The sequence below is a fragment of the Lissotriton helveticus genome, chromosome 6 (assembly GCF_964261635.1).
Source record: "Lissotriton helveticus chromosome 6, aLisHel1.1, whole genome shotgun sequence".
NCBI lineage: Eukaryota > Metazoa > Chordata > Amphibia > Caudata > Salamandridae > Lissotriton > Lissotriton helveticus.
Genome location: NC_136067.1, coordinates 1,181,196,970 through 1,181,223,392, shown reverse-complemented (window position 1 = coordinate 1,181,223,392; position 26,423 = coordinate 1,181,196,970). Strand labels below are relative to the sequence as shown.

At 43.4% G+C, this 26,423-nt stretch overlaps 1 protein-coding gene across 4 annotated transcripts in view; it reads left to right on the top strand.

Moving 5' to 3' along the window:
* The window catches only part of ECHDC1 (ethylmalonyl-CoA decarboxylase 1), a 369,579-nt gene that overhangs the window by 222,186 nt on the left and 120,970 nt on the right, over positions 1-26,423 (top strand). For 3 of the 4 annotated variants that reach the window (XR_013596209.1, XM_078648887.1, XM_078648888.1), the window contains exon 5: positions 16,605-16,685. The exons of the other annotated variant lie outside the window; for it this stretch is intronic. Coding sequence is in view for 2 of the 3 variants with exons in the window: in XM_078648887.1 (XP_078505013.1) it covers positions 16,605-16,685 (81 nt within the window). In the remaining variant the exon portion in view is untranslated. The remainder of the gene's footprint in view (positions 1-16,604; positions 16,686-26,423) is intronic. 4 annotated transcript variants of the gene reach the window in all.

Here is a 26,423-nt window from a genome sequence, read left to right as displayed (position 1 = left end):
ATCGTTCTAATGCCGTAAGTTCCCTTGTCGCCCCCTCTCTAATCCCACTTTGCAGGACCTAGTGTCTCAACTGGAGATAGTGAAAGTGCTCCGAGCTCGGCAAGTGGAAGTCTCTCTGACAGTTTTCAAATGTTAGTATATCCCAGTTGTGAAAAATGTCCTCTAACATGAGGCATCCTCCCTCCCTCCATACGTCAAAGGGACCCTGCTGCAGTGCAGGGTGGAAGGTTGGATTGTAGTGTATGGGGGGGAACGGTGGGGGGAACGTCGTCCAATCAGTTAGTCTCAATACATCGTCCCAGGTTTTGACAGTTGTTCTGGTGGGGTGCTGATATAAGCGTTAGCCGGGGGATCCGATTTTGGTTTCCAAAGGAGATCCCATATTACCCTGCCCAAAATTGTCGATCCATGTGTAGCCAGTGTTTTTCTGACTCATGTTGGGACCATTCCACTATAACCCTAAGTTGTGCCACTTTATAGTATAAGTGCAGGTCAGGTAGTGCCAAACACCCTCATCCGAGGGCCTCCGTAGGAGATTGAATGAGAGCCTCAACCTTTTATTCTGCCATATAAATTTCTTTAGTAGTGTGTGGATTCCATGTAACAGGTTTCTCTCAAGATCTATGGGGAGACACTGAAATAGATGCAAACATTTCGGAAGGACACCCATCTTGACAACATGTATTCTGCCCAACCAGGACAGATACAGTGGTGTCCACTGCTTAAGATCAACTTGGAGTTGACGTAGAAGTGGAGGATAATTTGCACCAAAGAGCCCTGATATCTTGGGGGTCAACTTTATTCCCAAATATGTTAGTTCTCGTTTGGCCCACTGGAAAGGGGTTGAGACCACCAGATCTCCCATCGCTGCTTCTGTTAATGTCAGATTTAGGATAAAAGATTTGGGCAGGTTAATCCTAAGTCCTGTTACCCCCTCGAAGCGTCCCAGCTCCTCCTGGAGAGTCGTCAAAGATCGCTACGAGTCCGAGAGTGTCAGCAGGATGTCGTCAGAGAACAGGGAGATTTTATGTTCATCAGATCCAAAAGGTACCCCCTGACTCTCTCCAATTTTTGCGGCTAGTGGTTCAATGCTAAGCGCAAAAAGGAGTGGGGAAAGCGGACACCCTGTCTTGTTCCCCTCTGTAGAAAGAAGGGATCCAAAGATACTCTGTTGACCAAGATTCTGGCACTAGGGGCGGCATAATTAGCCTTTATCATGTTTATGAATGTCTCACAGAATCCAAATCGCTGGAGGGCCTGAAAAAGGAAGGGCAAATCCACCCAATCAAATGCCTTCTCTGCGCCTAAGGACTTCAAGGAACTGTTTTTTAGCAGTTTTTCAATTAAGTGAATCACTCTTCGCACATTGTCTTGTGTCAGTCTGCCCTTGATGAACCCAGACTGGTCCGAGTTTATCAGACCGGGCATCAGGTTTTCTATTCTGGTAGCCAGGATTTTTTAATATAGTTTGGCGTCCAAGTTGAGGAGTGCTATGAGGCAACAAGATCCACATTGCTGTGGGTTCTTCCCGGGTTTGGGGATCACGGTAATAAGTGTTTCACTCATAGTAGGTGTTACCTGTGACAAGTAGGATTTTATAATACTATGTTAGAAATGACACTTTGAGAAAGTTGTAATTTATCTTCCTAAGCCAAATATTCATTTCTGTCACCAGACCATTAATAACTCCCCTGTGGAGTTGTGTATTGCTCCCAGGCACCGTGCAGAAGATTTGAGTATGGAGAAGCATTTTTTTTTTCTTTGAGCAGAATGGCCTGGAGGTTGTGCCAGACTCTTCCTGAGCCTCAAAGGGGGCCTTCTTTGTCCCAGGCAGATGTCGCTCATACTTTGACCTGTCTCCCTTTATCTTCTCATTCAGCCTGGCTCCAAACCAAGTGGGGAGGATGCTACCCAGAACTGGTTAGGTGTGACCACAAGAGAGGATTTTCCCATTATCCTAGCCATGCCTCTGGATGGGATAAGCGAGCTCTGACCAGAGGAAGAAGGGTTCTGCCATGTTGGATTTAGGTAAAGAGAGGTTCTCTGGGATATTGTACAATGAAACACATAGGATGTGCTGTGACAGTGAGTAGGGCCACCCTTGTGAACCTTTACCTTATTTTATAGGGAGTAGCTAAGAGTTTCCCTCACCCATAGGCTGGCACTGGACATACATTTGGCATAAACTGTACTCTCCTCAGATCACTTCTGGACCTTTGGCAGAACAGAAGAGGACTGGACCTATTGTCTGTAACCTGAGAAGAGCCTTGAAGACTGGACCTGTTCGCCGTCATGGGTATCCAGGACAAGGAAGTGGACTCCAAGGGTCATAAGGCGGACCCACAATTTGGGATACAGGTACACAACAAGCTCCAAGAGGCCTTTCCAACTAGACCTGCCCAGTACCCTGCTTCTGGCCTATGCTGGAGTAAGTAGTCTGACACCCCCCCCCCACCCTCCCCACACAGCAAGTACAAGCCAAAAGGTCCTGGACCCTTAGCTGGTGAGAACGTGTACTTCTCCTAAAGTTTCTTGAAACCTGGGACTTTTTGCTGTAAGAATGGAAAGGGGACCGGGACCAACCTGCCAAACTGATCCAATGAAGTTGAATTACAGCTGGGCCAATGATATCGATTTCTTCCACAACGTTCTTCTCAAAACCGATCCAGTGGGACCTCCTGGAGAAGGTGCCTGGCCGTGTGGAGCCCTCTTTCGTTACAGTGTGCCGCCTTGCCCAGCTAGAAGAGTCAGAGCTCTCTAAACATGACTGTGGTATTAATCTTCAGCAGGTAAGTTAATTTTTAATAAATAATATTTATTGGTATTTATAATTAATTAATTATTAAATATTTAGTCATTGGTAAGCCATTCTAATTAATTTTTTATAGGTATTGATAATTAATTTATTTTTATTTAAATATTAAATCATTACTTTCCCTACTGTTGCTCTCACTGGAGTGGGAATAGTAATTTTTACCCCTACGCTATCCAACGCTTTCCCTACTGTTGCACTCACTGGAGTGGGAATAGTAATTTTTACCTCTACGCTATCCAACGCTTTCCCTACTGTTGCACTCTCTGGGGTGGGAATAGTTATTTTTACCCTCCCGCTATCCAACGCTTTCTCTACTGTTGCATTCCCTGGAGTGGGAATAGTAATTTTTACCCCTATGCTATCCAACGCTTTCTCTACTGTTGCACTCACTGGAGTGGGAATAGTACTTTTCACCCTCCCGCTATCCAACGCTTTCCCTAATGTTGCACTCACTGGAGTGGGAATAGTAATTTTTACCCTCACGCTATCCAATGCTTTCCCTACTGTTGCACTCTCTGGAGTGGGATAGTCATTTTTAACCCTACGCTATCCAACGCTTTCCCTACTGTTGCACGCTCTGGAGTGGGAATAGTAATTTGTACCCCTACGCTATCCAACGCTTGCTTTCCCTACTGTTGCACTCACTGGAGTGGGAATTGTAATTTTTACCCTCCCGCTATCCAGCGCTTTCTCTACTGTTGCACTCATTGGAGTGGGAATAGTAATTTTTACCCTCCTGCTATCCAACGATTTCCCTACTGTTGCACTCACTGGAGTGGGAATAGTAATTTTTACCCTCCCACTATCCAACGGTAAAAATATTGAATATGTTTTATTAATATTAAGTTAATATATATATGTTTAAAAAATGCATGTTTATTTTGATTTTTTTACTTATATTAATTATTTATAAATGTTATGGTTATTTAAGTATTTTTAAGTATGTTTTAGTTAATTATATTTATTATTTCATGAATTTTACATTACATTTAAGACATTTAAAACATTTGATATTTTAACAAACTATATTATTTACAACGATATTTTGCATTCAATATTTTCGTACTTACCTGTTTGTAGATAGGAATTCGATATTCTGGCATTCTATATTTTCTCCACAATATTTTGGCTGGTCGATATTTTTCCCCCTCGATATTCTGTCAGTGATCCACTGCACAATTCTGTACACAAACAAGAATATCATGTGTAAATTACATTACTTGTCACAGCTCAACATTATATAGTTCACAATACATAACTCATTTAGAGTATCAACCTGTGTACCTCGTAGATGTGCAATCTCCAGTATGCTGAGAAAGTGCACACTTATATTTAGTGTTTCTCCTCATGCTAGCACGCCAGTTGCACAAAAATAAAGAGTTTCTAGGGAGGTTGAAAGCGAACACAATAAACAACAAACTTAACTACGCAGTTAAATAACTGCTGTTTTTAGAATGTTCATCAGCTTGAATGCCCAGAGTTCTTGATAGTGGTGAGAGATGCCAAGCTTTCCTTTATACAGGTACACAGCCAGAGGCTCAAGGGAGGTGACAAGTACCTCCCAATGAGCCCAGTAGCAGCCGGACTAATACCAAAGCTGGAGAGCTCTTAAATAGAGTACTTATCATATCCAGATGGAAAAGTGTGATCCAATGTCGAAGGCTAGGCAGGAAAGGTATCACATCTGAATTCCTTGATGCAAAGCATGGAGTGTTCAGGAGCCAGGGTACTTATAGTTCAGATTTTTCAAATGGCCGCAAGGACTTTGAGGTCTCATGAGAACTTGGCCGGTCGTCTCAAGTTGTTGTTGTGGATGACTTGGCAGCTGAGGATGACTCACCCTCATGTTGTTGTTGTGGATAACTTGCCACCTAAGGATGGCTCACCTGTATTCAGCCCCTGCATCTTGTTGTGAAAAGTCTCATCAGTATTCAGACCCCCTTAATGTTCTTCCCAAAAAGGTGACCTAAGGTGTTGAGCTCCATACCCTACATGCCCAAGACCATGATGAACTGAAGGTGTGCACAGAGGGCCACGTGAGTGCAAGTAATCAAGGTGTGGATGAATGCGCAGAATACCAAAGAAGGCGTCAAGAGAACCGCAGTTTTGTAGGCAAAGGTCACCAGCGCAATTCCCCAGTGGCAAGTATGGTGGCTACCCGTGAATCCCTGATATTAACACTTTTTTATGCTATTTTGAAACATCAACTTTAAAAATGAATAACTCTGTTTCTACAGATACTTTTTTTGTCATTCCGGTGTCATTTTATTTATTAAAATGTACTCTATATTTCTAAATTGTTTTGGGATTTATCTTGTGCTTTCACTTTATTACTGTTTGAGTACTGTGAAAATACTTTACACATTGCCTATAATTTAAGCCTGACTGCTTTGTGCCAAACTACCAGAGGGTTAAACACAGTTTGATTTAGTGACTCTTGTGATTCACCCTGACAAGTATTGGGTTCGTAAAGTTTACTGAACCTCTTTCAGAGTGCTCCTTTTCAGGATTCGCCTACAGACCACTTGTCTATAGTGCCATTGCCTAAAGTATCCTTTCAGTCACCCCATTCCTCATCATAGGTTGGCTTTCTTGTCAATATCATTAGCTTATTTTTTATATGATGGCTTGCCTTCCTCTCCTTGTGCTTATCCATCCCCTAAAGCCTAACTTCTTTACCTTCCTTTTGATTGGATGACGTGTATCCTTTCATAGTTCACATCATGAAACAACTTTTTCTTTAAAACATTCCTGTGGAATGCATGAGTTTTCTTGCTCTCTCCACATGTGCTCTGCCCCTTCACATTCCTGAACCCCTGTGCTCTCTGTGTTGCTTCCAACCACACCCAGCTCATCCATAAAAGTACAGAGAAAATTATATTTTTCTTAGGTTTCACTAAAAAGCAGAAGTTATAATGCTGGTTTTCTTTTATCCCCTTCTTTTCACGTGTTACATAAAAACCCATGCTATAGCGCTCTAATGTAGCATTTATGTTACTGCGGGAAGAGTCAGGCTGTGTGTGAGGCAGAAGATTGACGGGAAATGCCTCTTTTCCCAGAGGCCCATAAAGCTGCTCCCTGGGATGCTGCAGGTACCAAATGGCTACAGAATTTGTTCAAGTTCCTAGTCGTTTGGAAAGTAAATGACAAACATTTTCCTTTAAATTCTTACACTTGCTAAGAAAACTTTCATATTCCGTTTGGTACCTTGAACTAATCTTCTGACAATTTTAAACGGAATCACCTGCAGTAAGAGCTTACTTTTTTTCATTGTTTTCTGTTTACGTGTTGAAAAATATACCATATTCTTTATACAGACTGATGATATTGAATTAATATGAGATACCGTAACATAAGTGTTTCCTTTTCCTCCAGTATTTTAATTTTAATTTTGCTCTTTTAACAATGCTTTAAAAGAAGCATTGTCAAAGCCTATAGTTTAGCATGCACATTATAAAGGTGAGACCTATTGGCTTTCACAGTGTTGCTACCAAATGATGCATTGTGTGATAATTTGAGAAAGTAAATCAGCAGCTTTCTTGACTTCCAGGTAGCAGGAGAGAACAGGATCAGCCCTTCATTTGTGCCCATATTAGTACTTAGGACACAGAGAGGGACAGCCTATAGATTGCTTCATTCACCATATAGTGTGATCACCCTTTTTCATTTCAGTAAAATCAAGGACAATAGAAGAAATTCTCTCTATAGTACAATCTCTCTACTTTTTTCTCTCTCTCCCACTCATTCTTGGGCATTGTGGTATTAAGAAAGAGCTAATCATCTATGGCAGCGGCTGGCCACCCTGGAAGAGCAACACATTGAGCTGCAGTTCAAACAGGAAGATTTGGAAAACAGGTGGCGCCGGAACAACATACGTATACAGGGAATCCCAGTTGGAGCAGAAAGAGCAGATATAATGACTTTTGTGGCTGAGCTGCTTCACGACATTAGGGGAGATGATGATGCCTCGCCGCCTGCCTTGGACCGTGCACACAGAGTAACTGGACCGCCCGGAAGACCTGATCTTATTCCAGATATCCTGACCCGGGTTCACCTTTTCACCGAAAAGGAGGCCATTCTTAAAGCGGCTAGAGACAAACCTGTTGTCCTGTTCAAAGGCGCGCCCATTCAGTTCTTCCAGGATCTGGCCCCACGACACTCAGACGCCGAAGGGACTTCCGACCTATCACAGACAAGCTCAGGGAGCTTAACATCCGCTATCAATGGGGGCATCCGTTTGCTCTCATATTTCAATGGGAGTCCAAGCGTCGTGTACTGAGATCTTTCAAGGAAGCAGCCCAATTACTCCAAATCTCGGATACTCCCCCGGCAAGCCCTGTGCGCATAGCGCCAAAGGCTCGAGTCCAGCTGAAGCTGCAGTGGACCACAGAGCGCCATGCCAGACATCCATCCTCACGGGATCGCAGCAACTCATTCCAAGAAAAACAGGACATAATACAACACATACGCTCTGTAGAAGGAGGCCCGTTACCCTCCGGTTCGCAAGCTTCCGCTACCAAATAACTTGCCAAAATATGAGTTGATACGCTAGACATGCGTTTTTTGTCCCGGGGGGGCTCCCTCCCCCTGGCCTTGAAGCCGCTTTGCTCTTCTTTTTCGCAAACGTTGTGTGCCGAGGTCCTGCAGAGAGGCGGCCCAATTGTTTTACATCCAGGATACTTCTCCAGCAAGCCTTGCACACGAGACTTCAAAGCTATGGGTCCTGCTGAAACCATAGTGGAACACGGTGTGCCATGCCAGACACTCAGCCTCTCGCGAGTGCGGCAGGTCGTTCCAAGCACAACAGGACATACTACAACATGCAAGATCCTTTGAAGAAGGACCATCGCCTCCAGGCTTACAAGCATCAGCCACCAATTGATTTGCCTCAATACTGGTCAACAAGCCGGACGCTTGCCCCATACCAGAGTATAGGCTCTGGACCACCAATCTGTAGCCGCCGCACCCCTCCTTTCTTCATTCCGGAAGGTGTATCTGTAGACGGCTCGCCTATGTTGCAGAAGCGGCGGCTTGGGGCTGTATCCCAGTCATTTGGATTTACTACTCAACGCGATGACCGATCCCCACACCTCTTCCTGGGAGAGTTACATCTCTGGGACAGCCTGTGCCAGAGTGCCTGGCTACTCCCTAGACTGGATTAGGAAATGTTGGCCGTTACAGTATTTGAGTTGTTTTCTTCGCACCGACCATTTCCCCCCTCTTTCCCCTCCCTACCTATCCACCTGGCAGGGGGAATACCTGCACATTTGGGAGAGTTTTCAGTGGCTACCAAGCGCCACGGATCATTCTTTTGAGATGGCAAACCTACCTGACGATAGGTGACCATGTCCTCCATAACTTGTTTGAAAATTGTTTCCCTTAATGTGAAGGGACTCAATTCCCCCAACAAACGGCGCCAAATATGGAGGTACCTCCTGTTGCAAAACCCCAACATGATTTTCTTGCAAGAGACCCATCTTCTCAGAACTGATGTAACACGCATGTCTCACCCACGTTTCCCTCACCAATTCTGGTCCTCAGTGGCCACTAAGACTGCGGGGGTAGCTATCCTCTGTCGGGCGGGCATCTCCCAGGGTGATACCAAGGTGGTCCGTGACACCGAGGGCAGACTTCTTAAGGTGGAGGTCAGGAGAGGGCATCGCACACTCACTCTTTGTAACGTATATGCGCCAAATCAGGGTCAAGACGCCTTCTTGCGTGGGATCCTACGAGAGCATGTAGTGCCTGTGAATACAGACCCCATAGTAGGGGGGAGACTTTAACTTGATATGGGACGTGGAGCTAGACCGTAGTGGAGGCGCGTTCCATGGGGTGGGTGCCATGTCGGCAGCTACGAAAAAATCCCTTACTGCTTTAAACCTTGTAGACGCCTGGTGTTACCACTCCCCCGAGATTCGTGACTACACCTACTACTCCCACGCGCACCGCTCCTACTCTCGTATTGACTTCCTCTTCGTGTCGCATTCTCTGGTTAAGGACACCCTCTCAGCAGCTATCTCCGATAAATTGATCTCTGATCACGCACACGTGTAACTCCTCCTTCACGAGCGCTTCTCTCACCCCAGGCGGCCTACTAGATGGCGATTTCCACCCCACATTCTTAGGGACGCGGTGGATAGGGAAGAACTCAAGCTACCATCTCATCCTATTTCGAAACCAACAAACTTCTGGAAACGCCTCTCCCTGTTTTATGGGATGCGTTCATAGCAACGATTCGCGGCGCCCTTAAGTCCATCGCTATTACCAGGTCGCGCAAAGCTCGTTTGTATGAGACCAAACTCACACGCGAAATCAAAACGCTTGAGAAATTAGAGCAGGAGCGCCCTTTGGTGATAAACAAGAGGCGTTTGGCTGTCCTCAGGGGCCAGCTTCGGGCGCACAGAACAAACAAGGCCGAACATGATCTACTCGCGTTGCGACAGCGCTATTTTGACGGAGGAGACAGGGTGGGTACTGTCTTAGCGTGTCGCCTGAGAACACGGGCGGCCAAAGCCCAGATCTTAAAACTAAAGTTGGGAGACGGGTCTTGGGCCATCACGAAATCCGATAAACTTCAAACATTTCAGGACTACTATGCGCCTCTCTATGCTTACGATCCACCTGCCCCTGATCAAATATCGGCAGCCTTAGACGCTTGCGCCTGGGACCCCCTGACCGAATATCATTCCAAGCTCCTTGAAGAGCCTATCTCTCTAGAGGAGTTAGCTAGTGCCCTAAAAGAACTCCCACTTGGTAAAACGCCAGGCCCTGACGGGCTCCCAGTCAGGTTTTATCGCACCTTCCTGCCGCAACTCCAATCATATATGTTATGCCTCTTCAACTCTTTTACAGATACAGTCGGGCCTTCCCTGGACATGGCAATGGTGGAAATAGCCCTCATCCCGAAATCTGGGAAAGATCTCACGCTCTGCTCTTCTTTTCGCCCCATCGCCCTGTTAAATACAGATCTCAAACTATACACCAAAATTCTTGCTAAAAGGCTTAGTGTGCACTTACCTAATTTTCATCGAGCCGGATCAGGTAGGCTTTATCCAGCAACGCCAAGGGGCAGACAACATGCACCGAGTAGCGCACCTGGGTGGAAAGGCGCGACACTGGACGATACCGGCCTGCCTGCTCTCACTGGACGCTGAAAAAGCATTTGATCGGGTGGACTGGGTATTTCTCTGTGCCGTTTTAAAGAAAGTAGGGCTAGGCCCGCAGATGATAACGCGCATTATGGCTCCTTACATCTCACCGCTCGCCAGGGTGCATGTAAATGGTCAACTCACGCAGCCCATCTCCATCCTTAAGGGTACCAGACAGGGCTTCCCCCATCACCCCATTGTTCGCCCTTGTAGTGGAGCCTCTCGCTATTATGATACGCCAGTCACCTGACATTCGTGGTATTACCCTTGGGGGCATTGAATGTAAGATTGCCCTCTTTGCGGACGACCTACTTCTTACCCTGTCTGATCCATTACACTCGCTCCCAGCGGTACACACCCTGCTCCAGACTTATGAGCAAGCTTCAGGGCTTAAAATCAACCATACGAAATCCTGGGCCCTTAACCTCACGATCCCGATTGACGAGATTGCGACCTTGCAAGCCCTCTTTCTTTACCAATGGGCAACCAGCTCTGTAAGATATCTTGGACTTAATTTAACGCCGGACTTAGCTACCTGGTACCAGGCTAATTGGCAAGAATACAAAAACTCAGTCATTACTGATCTACGAGCATGGGAAGCCTTGCCACTTTCCTGGTTGGGACGCCTTAATACGTTTAAAATTGTCAGTTCTACCGAAGATTCTTTACTTATTTGAAACTTTGCCGACGCCCATCCCTAAGCACCAAATTCAGGGGCGGCAATGTGAATTGACTGCCTTCATCTGGGGGGAAAGAGGCCACGATTCTCTAGGAAAATTTTAATACTCCCGCGCGATAAAGGTGGGCTCGCCTGCCCTAATCTGATAGAATATTATTGGGCGTCCCATCTTCGCTTTATACCAGAGTGGGCGGCGTGGGAGAGTGAGAAGTTGTGGTTCCACATGGACAGGGCAGTCACCTGTCGAACTCTGAGACCATGCATGATTGCCTCGGGAAGCGCGTCACGTGATATTAATGTTGCAGCTGGGGGGCTGTAAACAGTATCTAGCCCCCAGTTATCAAGGGAACCCATACAATTGGGAGGAGATGTGGGGACGAGGAGATTGTATACGTATTTACCCGAGTTTACTACCCATGGGGAATCAGCAGTATGCACACATCCAATGCACCTTCATAGGCCGGATTCCACATCTTTGGCTGGCATTCGAGATCGGGTGATACAGGTCCCTAGACCTTCCAGCCTGATAGAGGCCATTGATGGGTAAATAAAGAATGAGGAGGATCCCAGAGGAAGGATGAGGCATGAGAGCAAGCTGCCACAAAAGTTAGACCCCCCCCCAGCCGCCTGCCCATATGTTTTAATCTTGGTGAATACCCCAGAGCTGAGGGGGCGCAGATGGAGACAACTGAGCAGTTCAGACTAAATCGCACCCCTGTCTGGCAAGGTCAGGTAGGTGGGCAGGCAACCTCAGCAGACATAATATTATGGCAAGGAGAGTAGCATGGGTGGGCCGGTCCACTAAAGCACTAGTAGGTCATTGGATACTTGTTAACTTTAATGATCAAATGGTGGTGAGGGACTTGCTACGGGTACTTCCCAGCACACCCTCTCTAGGGTCGCAGTTCCATGCGCTTCTCCTGGGATATTTTTACAGACCTTTTAGGTGGACAGCCCATGAGGTGGTGAGGAGCAATTCTGGAACTCGCCGCCCCACTATCCTACATGCTACTGACCCTGCTAGGTTTTAAGTAAGGGTTGAAAACCGCTTTAGTCCTCTAGAGTCCTGTGATTGACTGAGTAAAGATTATTCAGCCCCTCTTATGGCTATTCCTCCCAAAAATATAGGACCGAAAGTAGAGGATATGAAGTGGATAGTTAATTACAGTCTAAAAAAATCTACCTGAAAGTAGCAAGCTTAAAACAAAAGTTGGGTAATTCAGACTGGAAAAGTCTTGTGGTGGAACAGGATATTTTGTGTCTCCAGGAAACATGGGAAATAGGCCTGATGTTTCTGAATGCATATAGAACTTTCCAAGCCATAGCAGTTCCTTACATGATGGGCAGAGCGAGAGATGGTATAGTGACCCTAATAGCGAACACCCTAAGATTAAATGTTTACAAGTTTCTTGGCTCTTCTCCTTTCTTCCATATTTTACTATGTGGAGGTTTAGGCGACTGGGATTGGCCATTGATTAATTATGACAACTATAACTTTTGTATGAATATGGCTTTGGTGGTTGTGTTACTGGAAAAGGAAATTGTTGCCATCTGTGAAGCACACCGAGCATGTATTAATATTCTGCGAATGGGTGATTTCAATGCACATTGTTGTGAGAATATGACAAATCTTGTGTGTTGTTTAGTAGATGCAGAGAGAGATGTAACTCCCCATTTTATACACCATGACCACGGTCATCAGCTTAACAGGCTTCTAATAACTAATAACCTTGAGGTAATTAACAAGTCAGATTCTGAAACAGGATTATTCCCAAAGACACTCAGGAGTATGGAGCTTGATTCTATTATAGATTGTATATTAGTTTCTGAGTCCCTCCGTGGGAAAATAACCCAAGCAGAACATATATATATATATATATATATATATATATATATATATATATATATATATATATTACCTACTGGCGGTCGCCAGTAGGTAGTTATAGTTAGGACCTAGTTTCCATAGGAAATCCACAACATTCTATTCACAACAGGTGAGCAAGTATCCTCAGGGGGGCGGAGTAAGCCCTCGACCAATAAGAGGGTGGCAGGACTCAAAGTGCGAGTTGTTGGAAGCCTCCTGGACACTTGGGCGCTGATGAAGGCTGATGAAATTGCCGAAATGCATTCGCCACACATGGAATAAAGCGTGCTTCCAAAGTGTACACGGTACAGACACCCCCGCCTCGCAAGTTGGCCCTGATGTCACTGGCATTTGCTGCTGCGGCGGCTTTTTGTGAGTCCAAGCTATTGGAAGGACGGGGCCCGCCATGGACGTTGGGGAGAAAAGAAGGTGGTAGCCGCATGCTGGGCGGCATGTATTGACATAGCTGCCCCCGCCCGATACTACACCCAGTTTCCAAGGCTGAGACGGTTTGGGGACCCGAGGAAGTGATTTGCTCCATTACAAGCAGGAAATTGGTTTTACATGCACAAACTATTCTGCCTTACTCGCGTGAAAAGAACTCCCCGTGCATCACCTACCTGGACTGTTCCTGTTGCATTCTGGGTGTTGCAGTCCACATATACTGCGTGAACTGTCAACAGGTGAGAAAGTATCCTCAGGGGGGCGGAGTAAGCCCTCGACCAATAAGAGGGCGGCAGGACTCAAAGTGCGAGTTGTTGGAAGCCTCCTGGACACTTGGGCGCTGATGAAGGCTGATGAAATTGCCGAAATGCATTCACCACACATGGAATAAAGCATGCTTCCAAAGTGTTCCCCTGCGTTTTATATATATATATATATATATATATATATCTATATCGCAGCACATATCAACTCCATCCAGTTGAAAAAATGGCAAGCACACTGGTATCCGATTTCGTGAATGATTTATTGCAAACCCCCCTTCACCCCAGACAGACGCGTTTCGCTACACAAGCTTCATAAAAAAAAAAATATTAATAATATATATATATATCTCCAAAAACAAACAGCCCAAAGGGAGAGCGCTCTTTCCCACAGCGGGTGTCCTCCTCGATATCTGCACATCAAAGGTTCCTTACACAGGAAAGCACCGCACTCCACCAGTGTTTGATTCTCAAGGATTTATTAAGTGCAATTCAACACCATAAACCACCACCAACGCGTTTCAACTGATTCACAGTCTTGCTCACCGTGAGGAGGAACTGAGATAAGTAGACTCCCAACCTTCTGTTATTTGGGTTTACTCTTTAACAGAAAAAGTACTTGGGATACACATATTAAAGCGTGTGAATTAACATTTTTAAGAATTACTGATAGCATTTTTAGATTCTCAGCTAAGTAAGGGAATAAGCCTATTAGGGAAATTCTTACGCTATACAGAAGTAAATGTGTGACAGGAACCTATATGGGGGAGGACGAACTTTGCATCCTTACAAATTAAAGAAAATCTATTCCTAAAGAGAGTGTTGGCAGTTCCAAAATCAACAGCTAATTTTATAGGGCATAAAGAGTTGTCTGTACCATACTTAAGCAATGTTATTAATTTAATGGGGCTCACATCTGGAGAGGGCTTTGGGTGAAACAAGAAACCAAACTGACGAAGGACCTAATAAGAGACTGTTTGTCTTTGGACAAAGTAAGGAAACTTCTGTGGATAGAGCATATTCTCAACCTGCTAGCATACCGTAAGATAGATTTTGATAAAGCGAAGCCCGAGCTTATTCAGAACGTTAGCAAATGTGATTTAAAGTTGAGTTATGCCACCGAAAAGGAACATGATAGAATGGAAAATACAAGTCTTAAACAAAGTGTTACCAACTATTGCGAAATCAACTCCACACTGGGCACCCAAATATATCTGTCTCTTGTAATCAAGACTCAACACAGATTTTACTTAACAAGACTTAGACTTGGTACCCTGCATTATGTAGTAGCGTTACCAAGTAGGGAAAAGTGGTCGTACAAATTCCCTAACTGCCCATGCGATGGAAAAACTCCTCAGGCAACTTTGCATTTCCTATTGTTCTGTAATTTCTACACTGAAATCAGAAAAAAAATGTACAACCATTATTCCTGACTAATAGACTGTATCAGTACAAATATGCTTTATTCTATCTATGCAAACTCGAAAATGGAAAACCGGTGTATTCTGTAATCTCTTTTATGCAAAGGGCAATTAAGATTAGAAATGAACTGTCTCATCTAGATGCCTTACTATAAGAAGATTTTAATGATTGAATTTTAAAAATGTATATAATGTACCCCTCTGTTTTTGTGGAATTTTAAGAATGCTTATTTTTAACTGGATTATGAGAAAGAAATTAATATTTTGACACTTTTAACACTGTAAAGGTTTGACATTTTTTTTCTTAATTTAAATGATTAGTGTATTTGTCGAATGCTTTTATGGCTGTAAAATTACTCCGAATAAAGCTGATTTGACTTAAGCAAGAGAGTGAGAAAAAATACAAATAGTCCCCTTAAGTCAGCAGTGGAAGGATACAACACATCCAATCACAATCCATTTTGAAGAAATGCTCCAGGAGCACAACATACACAAGAATGGAGAGGACAGCAATTGATTGTGGAGAAGGAACCTGAGATGGATAATTAAGCCATCCAAAGTGGAGCAAGAAGCTGACCCACAGTTCGCTCTCTGTATTGTATAGTCTATAATGTAAACAAGCTAAACACCAGTGGTAAAAGCTAGACAAATTAGAAAGGAACAATCTGTACAGCCTGGAAGTATTAGAGACAATTGAGTGTGCCATGTTGCCATAGTGGTGTGCACGGATCTAGCTGTGCTTTCAATGGAGGTCACCTCACGTAGCTCATGTGTAAGATAACAGCCATGCTTTCATTGCTTTGGGAGAAAGCATGTGGTCACAAAGGTTTGCCATCTGAGCAAGGAGCATATTTTACGTTTAGATATGGGGACAAAAACATTGAGCCTCCAACTTGAGATTTATTATATGTTGAGATTTAAGTTCAGAGGTGCATCTTTGAATGGAGACTGTCTGTATTGATATGTATGTATCAACGTATCTCAGTAAAAAAGACGATGCAGAGGTCTGTGAAGGAGAGTCTTTATAACACTGGTAGCCATTGAAGCTCATGTATGATGGGGCTGATGTGGACTGGATGTTTCAGATAGAATCGAGGTCTTGCTGCAGACTTTGTGTCCATTGTGGTGAATGAAGCAAATATGCAAGAGAGCCAAGCAAAATACTTAAGAGCACAAGGGCTATGGTCACTGAGATTCAAGTAGGCAAACTCAAGGACGTAACATTTTCTTAAGCGTCCTCAATCAATAGAAGGAAGCCTCATGACCAAGTTGAACCGGTTCTTATGAATCTGATATTACTCTAAAGCTTTGTACTGTGGGTTGCTGAGAAGGGTGGTTTTCCAAGGTCCATGAACCACCAATCCTTGGGTGTCATATGAATTGCTGCTCAGCAGGTCAGGTTTATGTGCTTCTGACATTTAGTTTCAGATCTTTTCTGGTCACTCACTCGTTGAGTGTTGGCTGCCAAGTTGGAGCGGTTAGGCAAGAACAGGGCAAATTCAGGTCAGAAATAGCTCCAAATTTGAAGGGTGTCACATTTAGGTACTGAGATTGCTGGGAAGGTAAGCGCGAAGATTGGATTTACAGCCAATGGCAATCCCTCTGCTATGTTTACGTTTTTGTATAGTGCTGCATTTGGATAACCAGGATGAAATGTTTTATAAGCAGTATCTGTTATTGAAATATGGGTGACTGAGTCTGACGCGGCCAAACAATACATAGAACTGTAACACAATGTTTATGTAATTATATTAAATTTAAGGTTTTTGTCATGTTGGTGCGTTGTATGAACTGTATACGGCCATCACTTATAATTTACTGTCGTTATGGCCCCTATTGAGAAAGGTTGGGAGACACTGGTGGTAATAATGTGGAATTTCAGAGAGAATGTGCTGCTCTATCCACAAGAATACTACTTGCTCGTGTGAGTGAAAACTTTGATTCCCATTATCACTTCTTTCTTACAGGCTGCCTCTAGTTAGCGTGGCATTAGTTCAAGGAAAGGCATTGGGAGGAGGTGCAGAGCTGAGCACAGCATGTGATTTCAGGTACATTGACATGCTTTACTCTGAAAACCATTGTGCATATTACGTTCATTGGGGTTCTTGAAGGTATGTGTTTGTGTTTTCCAGCTACTCAAATCCTCAGTTTTCGTGTTTTCAAATATTTTGCATAGTCTCTGTATCTGTTGCCTTTCAGTGCTTATCGTGACTACCCAAACGTGACCAGGAGTTGGATGATCTGCTTTAACACGGACATAGCTATTTGTAACCGTCAACTTAGAATGTGAATAGCACACTTTCATTGATCTGATATTTATCTTTTCTCCGTATGTTTTTAGTGAATTGTTATGTAACATTTATATCACACATTTTGCATGTTTTTGCACATTATTCACAGAATTCAGACTGATCATGTGAACTAGGATAAGTTGGGTGATTAGACATACCTATATTCTAAGGGATTTATCCCATTATTGATCTATATTTTCGTCAAAGAGCTGCTAGAAAGCTGTTTAGCACTTATCTAATATTGAGTAATCTGAATTTATTGACAGAAGGAGACACTTAACCTTCCGATTGGAACATGACACTGAGATCAGTTATATTTGTTCAGATGGATGATATATCGATTCCTCCAGACAGTGTTTATTTCAAGTAGCCCATATATGATCTGTACAAGGATTAAGGATAGGGCGGACATAACTCGGCTCCATGGTTTTTATTTTCAAGGACCCATTTTGATATATGGATTTAGCCACAAATGTTTTTAATAAGTATATGTGTCTTGAAATACCTATTTTAGGGTTATTTAAAGCGATGATTAGCACTTTAGCATGACATTGCACATATATAGGCGATTTTTGCACACTGTATGTACAGCTTCCATCATTACAGGATGTAACCATAGAGCACAGATATTATTCCATGCCGCCCAGCCAGCACCAACTAATACATACAAGGGTACATCTAGCCATTTAACGTAAACAAGGATAACCGTTTAATTTACAAAAAGGCATTACACTTGGGGTTACACCCGGAGGAATAATTAATTAAATTGGCATCTTAAATCTGCACTGCATATCAAGTCATACAAAAGTTTACGTTGAAATGTTTTGCACAGGAGCATTATTTTGCACTTATTCAGCAAACTTTGCACTATGAACTGGATTTAAGCAGTATAATACAAAATGTTCTTAAGTTTGTCACCAAAGATGTATTTAATGTATTTTATGTGCTAAGATCTATACCAACAGTTATTATTTCTTGTTGTAGTATGTCTTTTATGTTTAGCCCAACCTCAAATCACATGATCTAGTTTCCTCCTGCACAGTCACTTTGAATACATTATTTTTACAGGTTCACGTTGTCATGTGATCAAGGCTCCCTGGAGCCGAAACGTTGTAGCGGCACGTAATAAAATAACTTGCATCTATCCTACTGGTCCGGGTCCGTGATTACTGAGAAGTAGCGACGACAAAGCTGCAGCGGTTGCTTCACGGATTTCTCTCTCTCTCTCTCTCTCTCTCTCTCTCTCTCTCTATATATATATATATATATATATATATATATATATATATATATATATATATATATATATATATATATATATATTCACTGAAAAAACCATAGGTTAAAGACCATATATAGGGGCAGATTAGGATACCGGTTTTTCCGTATCTTCCGGGCCGGCGGAAGCCACCGCCGGCCCGGAGGATACGGAAAAACCGCAGCGGACCCACCAAAGACCCACCGCCACATTAGGATGGCTGGTGGGTCCAGGTTTACGTCCGCAGCTTTTCCGCCGCGATTGGCTTACAACCGCGGCGGAAAAGCCCTAATATGGTTGCGGTGTCTCTCAGACACCGCCAGCCATATTAGGATGCCCAAAAAGAAATGCTTTTCCACGGCGGGTTTTCCGCCGTGGAAAAGCATATGGAGCTTCACTGCGGGGGCCCGTTGCGGGCCCCCTGGGTGAAGGGGGGGTGGGGGGTGCACATGGGGGGTACCTATGGTACCCCCCTGCATTTGTATGCAGTAATCGGCAGGCACCGCGCGGTGCCTGTCGCTTTCTGCATACAAATGCAATGTATGCATTTTTAACATTGCGTCGGATGCAGCTTGAAGCTGCACCCGCCGCAATGTTAAACATAGAGGATGTGACCGCCAGGGTGGCGGTCACATCCTAATTGGCTAGGAGGGAACTCCGTAGGCCATGCGGAGGTTCCCTCCTCCTCGATGGTCGCGGACGGACTCAAGTCCGTCCGCGATCATAATGAGCCCCTTAGTTAGGAATTAGCATTTACAAAACCTTGAAAATTCACTGAAAAAAACATAGGTTATAGACCATATATAGTTAGGAATTAGCATTTATAAAACCTTATTTTACTCACACAAAACCATTGAAATTCGCATATATAGTTAGTTGCACTAACTATATATTTCGCGCACCCGCAATCCACTGCTGATGATGTCACATATTACATCATTCATGACATGGTTAGTGACATCACTGATGACATCACTGATGACATCTCAAATAACATCACTGATAACAACATCCAGTGATTTTATGTTGCTGTAAAGTTTAAATATGTCTTACATATTGAAGAATGAGTGGATGTAGAAGTGTCTGGATGAAGGATTTAGTAGGTGCATGACTGACTGTATGAGTGAGTGATTAAATATGTCTCACTGAGTGCATGGGTTAGTGACTAAACTGTCTTAATTTGTGCATCATTATGTCTGTTGTTCTGTAAACTGCTGCATGTGTTGATCAGTAGCTATATGAGTAACTATATGGGTTATTGATTGGTTGCCCAAGTATTTGTATGGGAGACTGAGTGTGTGTGTTGGTGGTTGAGAGGTGTATGACTCTGTGCATAGATGTGTGAGCAGTTGATTCACTAGATGTATGGGTTCAAAAGTGCATGTGGAAACAGCTGTATGGGTGGTTGACTGTGTGCATGAGTGTATTGGTGAGTGAATGGATATCTCAGTGCTACATGTCAAAGTATAGACATATGTAAAACACAGTATATGTGAGAGTTGACATATATAAATAACTGTGCATAAGAGCCAGTGAATGTGTGAGTGGCTGTATGGATCATTGTGAACTTGTATCAGGGATTGTATAAGAGAGTAAATATGTGTTAGTATATGTTTGAATAAGTAAGGTGTGTATAACTGTATAGTTGAGGAAATGGAGGTGTGATTAATTATTTGCATGACTGACTAGGTGTGTGAGTAACTCCATGGATGAGTGACAGTCTGTGAGTGTCTGTTTACACTGAGTGTATATAAGATTATATTAGAGTCTGAAGAGGTTCATCGTATTATCACATGAATGATGTCATCAGTGATGTGATCAGTAATGTCAAATGAGATGTCATCAGTGATGTCATCAGTGATGTTATTTGAAATGTCATCAGTGATGTCATCAGTGATGTCACTGACCATGTCATGAATGATGTAATATGTGACATCATCAGCAGTGGATTGCGGGTGCGCAAAATATATAGTTAGTGCAACTAACTATATATGCGAATTTCAATGGTTTTGTGTGAGTAAAATAAGGTTTTATAAATGCTAATTCCTAACTATATATGGTCTATAACCTATGGTTTTTTCAGTGAATTTTCAAGGTTTTGTAAATGTTAATTCCTAACTATATATGATCTTTCACCTATGGTTTTTTCAGTGAATTTCAATGGTTTTTTAATAGCAAATATTGAAAGCTGTTAAATGTATTCTTCTTTTAAAGGAAAAATATATTTTATATGTATTTAATATAATTTTTTTATGTATATAATTATTATTTTTTTTTTTTTAGTTTCGCTACCGGTCCGCGCACCGGGTAGCTTCCCGTTAGCTCATTTTTATGCCGCGACCCGGTCCGCGTACCGGGAAACGTTCCGTTTGCACAACTGCCGCGTTCGAGAACAACATCGTGACGTGTCGCGGATGCGCGACGTATCACGTTGCCGCGTAATGCGTCTTATGACGTGCCGCGTTCACGCACTCGGAAGTGCTCCGGTGCGCGAACGAGGCGCGAAGCGCAGCACACCGGAAGCGCTCCGGGCGCTGAGCGGGACGCGTAACGTAAGCGTAACAGGTCATGTGACCTGTAAATAACACTTTTAATTGGTTTAGAACTTTTTTTTCCCAAATGATGAAAACCCCTCCTTTTTTCCTCACTCTGACTTTCATCTTTGTGAGAGGAAGACCTTAGTTATGGCATCTGTAGTAGCTGCAGCTGGTGGACCCCCACCACCACCACAACCACCTAGGAAGGAAGGACCACCTCCACAGTTCCTTCCTAACCCAGAGGAAGAGGAAGAAGAAGAGGAAGAAGACGTAGAGCCGAGGCAGTTCTTACGTGAAGAGCCCCGGAAATCCCACCACAAAGACAGTTTTATTTGGCAATTTTATTCATACCCTCAAGGCCAAAAAAAGGTCAATGCCCGACATGTGACATGCCTCATTTGTAAATCTGTTTTGTATAGAGGTACAGACAAAAAGTATAGTTATGGTAACTATACTATGCACCGCCACATGCAGAGGTGGCATCCACTCAATTACATTGTTGCTGAGATGCGTCACCTCCAAGATAACCCACCAACTCCTGTGGCCAGTACATCGTCACAGGTAACTCTATCGGGACCAGAGGCGAGGGAGACGGTCCCAAGTATCCAACAGAATTTTGTGCACATGAAGCTAGTGTGCATTTATTGTGGTGAACTAATTTCATATGGCAATATGAGTATCATTTTGATTAATAGAGTGTTTGAAAACCACAATTGCCCAAAACGCCCCAAGAAATAAAAACATTTTTTGCTCCTGTTGAGCCCTTTCTAATGCCTGTTTTTCGTTGTTCCCCCCAAAAAAAACAAAAAAACATAAAATTGTTCAAAATACAAAAAAAAAAAAATAAAACAACAAAAACATTAAAAAAAAGTTCTTTTCAGAACTACCTCCCATTTAAAAAAAATTACTAAAATTTTTTGCACTCTTGACTTCATTTTTCTCATGGGTGCGCTTCCCGGTACGCGCACCGGTGAGCGCCCCGTAAGCGCAAATAAAAAAAAATTTAAAAAAACCAAGAGAAGGGGAGCATAAGAGAAAGAGAAAGAGAGAGTAATGTTAAGAGACAGACAGCAAGAGAGATCAACACAGAGGTACTGTGTAATACATAGTAAAACAGTGTAAAAGATATAAGAAAGTGTAAGAGAGAAAATGAAAAAAATATAAGGCTGTGAAACAAAGAAAGAGAGAAGAAGAATACTAAAGCAGAGGCACATGAAGAATGTGAGTGGCTGTAAAGAGTAAAAGGAAAGAGAAAAAATGATGTACAAATAAAAGGTAATAACGGAACCAGATTTAAATAACACTGGTAAGGGAGAGAGAGAAAAAAGTAGTGTGCATAACTAAAGAGGGATGAAATAAGATGGATAAAATCTACTAAAGTTAAAACATGTGGATTGACAGAGAGACAAAACTGAAAGAAGAAAAGAAGAAGTAACAGAAAGGGAATAGTTGAAGCAGCAAAGAAATGTAAATAACGTAGTGTGCTTGAACTTCAGGGAGAAAGCATAATGAACAAGTAGTGAAAGACTGAAGAGACAGAGAAAATTACAGTAAGAGAGACGGACTGAGTGAAGGGGAGTGAGGAACTGTGAGAACAGAGGGACTGAGAAAAGGAGTGGAAAGAGTGCAGTAAGTAAATCACCCACACAACACAACAGCTACCCTACCTGAAAGCACTCTAAAATATTATTTTACTGTTTTTCTTTATTTTCCCCTTGTTACGCTTCCCGGTGCGCTACCCATAGTAAAAGTAAAGAGGGGTGAAAGAGGGAGAAATATTGATTTAGGATAACACATGGTGATTGACAAAGAGAGAGGACAAAGAGAGTAAAGGAAACAGTACCTGAATGGGCTTGAGTAAAACAGCAAAAAAATATAAGTAATGCAGTGTGTGTGACTTACAGGGAGTTACTGGGTGTAGGTCGGAGTGTGGGTGTGTAAGGTGTGTCTGTGGGTGTGGTTGTGTGGAGTGTTTTGGTGTGGGTAGAGATGAGGGTGTGTGAAATATGTGTGAGAAGTGTATGAGTGTGGGGTGTATATGTGTTCGATGTATGTGTGTGTATGGAATGTGTGTGTGTTTTTGAGGAGTGTGTGTGGGAGGTTTTTTTTGTGTGTATGAGGTGTGTGTGTGGTGTGTGTGTGGGGTGTATGTTAGATTTTCGCATTTTGTCTTCTTCACCTCTCTCTAAAGTAAGTTGATAATTTGTAAGGGGCACTTTAAGTTATTTTTTAAAACATTTTCTGATAGTTATTTACTGTCCCTCTGCTATAGTTATAGAGATAGGCTCCTCTGTTATATTTATAGATTGACTTAGGCTTCTCTGCTATAATTATAAATTTACTTACGCTTCTTCACAGGCACTTTTTAATATTTCTACTTCCTGCCTGTTACGATACATTGCCCAAAGTTAACTTCACTATTAAAAAATCAAAACTACCTGTCTGAACTTAAACCCAACAGTGCCATATTTCTACTGATTTTTTTTAATGCAAATTTCAGCACAAAAATGGAAGGAGAACAGAACGTTTCCTTTGAAATTGTCCTAGAGATGAACAATGAGGAAATCATTGAACCCATTGACTTGGAATTCATGGATGAATCACGGGACCATGAACTTCTACAATGTGTAGAATCTGTGGATTTGTTAATTCAATATGAGAACGTTTCTGACAGTCAAATGTTGGAAGTTATCTTCAGTCAAAAAGAGGACATTTCGGACAGTCAAATGTTAGACGTTCTATTAAATTTTGAAAAAGAATCAGAAAAATAAATTTATATTTAATAATCAAAAATTGTTCGAGACATTATTCATTATTATATGTAATTCATAAACTAGTACCAAATTGATTATAATATAAAGTCAGACTTATAGTATACTGTGCAACGTATTTCTGTTACATAATAATTTTGCTCATAGTTACTTCCTTTCTCCCACTATATTATCTCCAATGTGTATTTGACATCTCTTTTTCATCTCCTGCCTCCATGTTGTTTCTGCTTCCCTGACAGACTATGGTATAGATTCCATATACCACAATAACTTCTGTAACAACATGCAAATTATCTACAGAGGAGACGGTGTACATTGACTTTAAGACTCAGCATTGGTACCTACATGTTGATACTTAAAACACCCAAACAACACAACAACTCTATTCAGAGATACCCTACCTCTAAACACTTTAAATTATTATTTTAGTGTTTCACTTAGTTTTCCCCATGTGTAGACGTGGGGGAGGTATGTGAGGGGGGTGTCTGTGAGGTGTGTATGTGTGTGTGTGTGTGTCTAGGGGGGATGAGGTGTATAGGTGTGTGGGGTATATGGATGTGGGTGGGGATATGGGTATGTAAGTTGTATTGTATTGTATTGTATTGTATTGTATTGTATTGTAAGGGGAATTTATAAAGCGCGCTGACACCATGGGTTTCCTGGCGCTGGCAGACTACTGGGGGACAGGGAGGGTTTAGCCAGATTGAGGGAAGAGCCAAGTTTTTAGGGATTTACGGAAGAGGGTAAGGGAATTGGAGGTTTTGAGAGAGAGGGGGAAGGAATTCCAAAGTTTGGGGGCCAGAAATGCAAATCTCCGGCCTCCGGATCTGCAGAGTTTGACAGGGGGAGTGAGTAAGAGGTGCAGATGAGAGGATCTCAGGTTCCGAGATGGGCTGTAAGTCCTGATGAGAGATTTCAAAAAGACAGGACAGGAACCAGATAAGGATTTAAAGGTGAGGCAGCCGATCTTAAAGGCTGCCCTCGAGATGACGGGGAGCCAGTGCAGTTTTAGAAGGAGCGGTTTGGCGGATTGCCATTTCGGAATCCCAAAGGCCAATCTCGCCGCTTGATTCTGAACGAATTGTAGTCTGCAGAGAGATGTTTTGGGCAGACCATGATAGATAGCATTCGAAAAATCTAAGCGGGAGAGGACAAGGGCCATGATTACTTGCAGGAGAGCTTCAGGAGTGAGGAGATAAGCCACCTTCCTGATCCTGCGCAGCTGGAACATGCAGGAGGAGACAACTGTCCCCACCTGGGGCCCGAGGGAGAGACCGGAGTCAATAGTGATCCCTAGGCTTTTTACCGAGGCCACAGGGGTGGGGGGAAGGCCAAGTTCTGCCGGCCAAAAATGCGGACCCCAGTGGGTAGAGCTCTTACCAGGGAGAAGAAGCTCCGTCTTTCCGGGATTTGGCTTAAGCTGATTTTGGCACATCCACGATAGGATGTGGGACATAACTGCCTGAAAGTTGGGAATAGCAGAGGGGGAATCAAGAGGGAAGATGAGTTGCAGGTCGTCCGCGTAATTGAAGACGGTGACGTCCCACTGCCTCAAGGAAAAGAGAAGGGGTCGAAGATAAAGATTGAAAAGAAGGGGGGACAGAGAGGAGCCCTGAGGGACCCCGCAGGGCAAGTGCTCCCGAGGGGCTCTAAAAGTGCCCAGGCTAAGGGTCTGAGACCTCCCGGTCAGGAAGGATTTGACCCATGCCAACGCCAGGCCCTGGATCCAGCTTGCTCGACACGGTGGAGAAGGATGTTGTGGTCCACCGTGTCGAAGGCAGCCGATAGATCTAATAGAACCAGGGCCTGGGGGGTACCCTTGTCAGCACCGTCTCTCAGGGCATCCAGCACAGCCAAGATGACAGTCTCCGTAGAGTGGCCGGGTCTGAAGCCGGCCTGGTTAGACTCAAGAAAGGTGGAGTTCTCAATAAACTGTGAGAGGCAGGTGGTGACATGGGCTTCCAAAATTTTGGAGAAAAAAGGCAAGAGAGAGATGGGGCGGTAATTCGCCGGGACGGCGGGATCAGCCCCAGGCTTCTTCAGTAGAGGCACCAACATGGCCTCCTTGAAGGAGCGGGGTACCGTACCGGACGACAGAGAAGAATTCAGCAGGGGAAGGATACAATCAGGTAAAGAGTGGCAGATATTTCGTAATATGGTGGGGGGACAACAGTCGTCTGGGGATCCAGATTTAACGCGGGTGGCCAGTGTGGCCAAAGCGGTAGGGTCTAAGGGAGGGAAAAGTGTAAAAGAAAGAACATTGTGAGGGGGAGAAGCGGAGCCAGCGCCAGGGGGGATAGTTGGAATGGTATCTTTGATCAAGGTAATTTTTTGGACAAAGAAAGTGCTCAGCGCGTTACATGATTCTTGTGTGGGGGCCTGAGTCGGAAGTGTCCTAGGATCAGAGGTAAATTCGTTGAGGATTTTAAAAATCTCCTTAGACTTGCAGGGGGCAGATAAAATTTTATCTGAGGCATAAGCTTTTTTGGCTGCTCCCAAGTTTCACCAGATCTCACTCCTCCGGCAAAGAAACAGCACTCACAAGGGGGGTTTCAATCCAATCGATTTTATTGGAACCCTTCGCACACAAGACGCGTTTCGGCAATCAGCCTTTGTCAATTGTGAAACAGAGCCCATGGCGATCTCGCAGTTTTTTAACCATTCACCAAAAAACGTGTCATAGTGTCATCACCATAGAAAGAGGACTATTCATTTTCATATTCCTCGCCGTTTTGTAACGTGCAAATAGTCAATACATTGTATATACATGACAGTACACTAATTTGCTATGTATCCGGCGATATACTTCTATTATTAGTCATACATTTGCAAATGAAAACAGTTCATGGCTATTCATCCGTACCATCAAGCCCTGAATGGGCAATTACACACTGTGATCGATGCATTTGTCTATGTTCTCTCGCCCTGT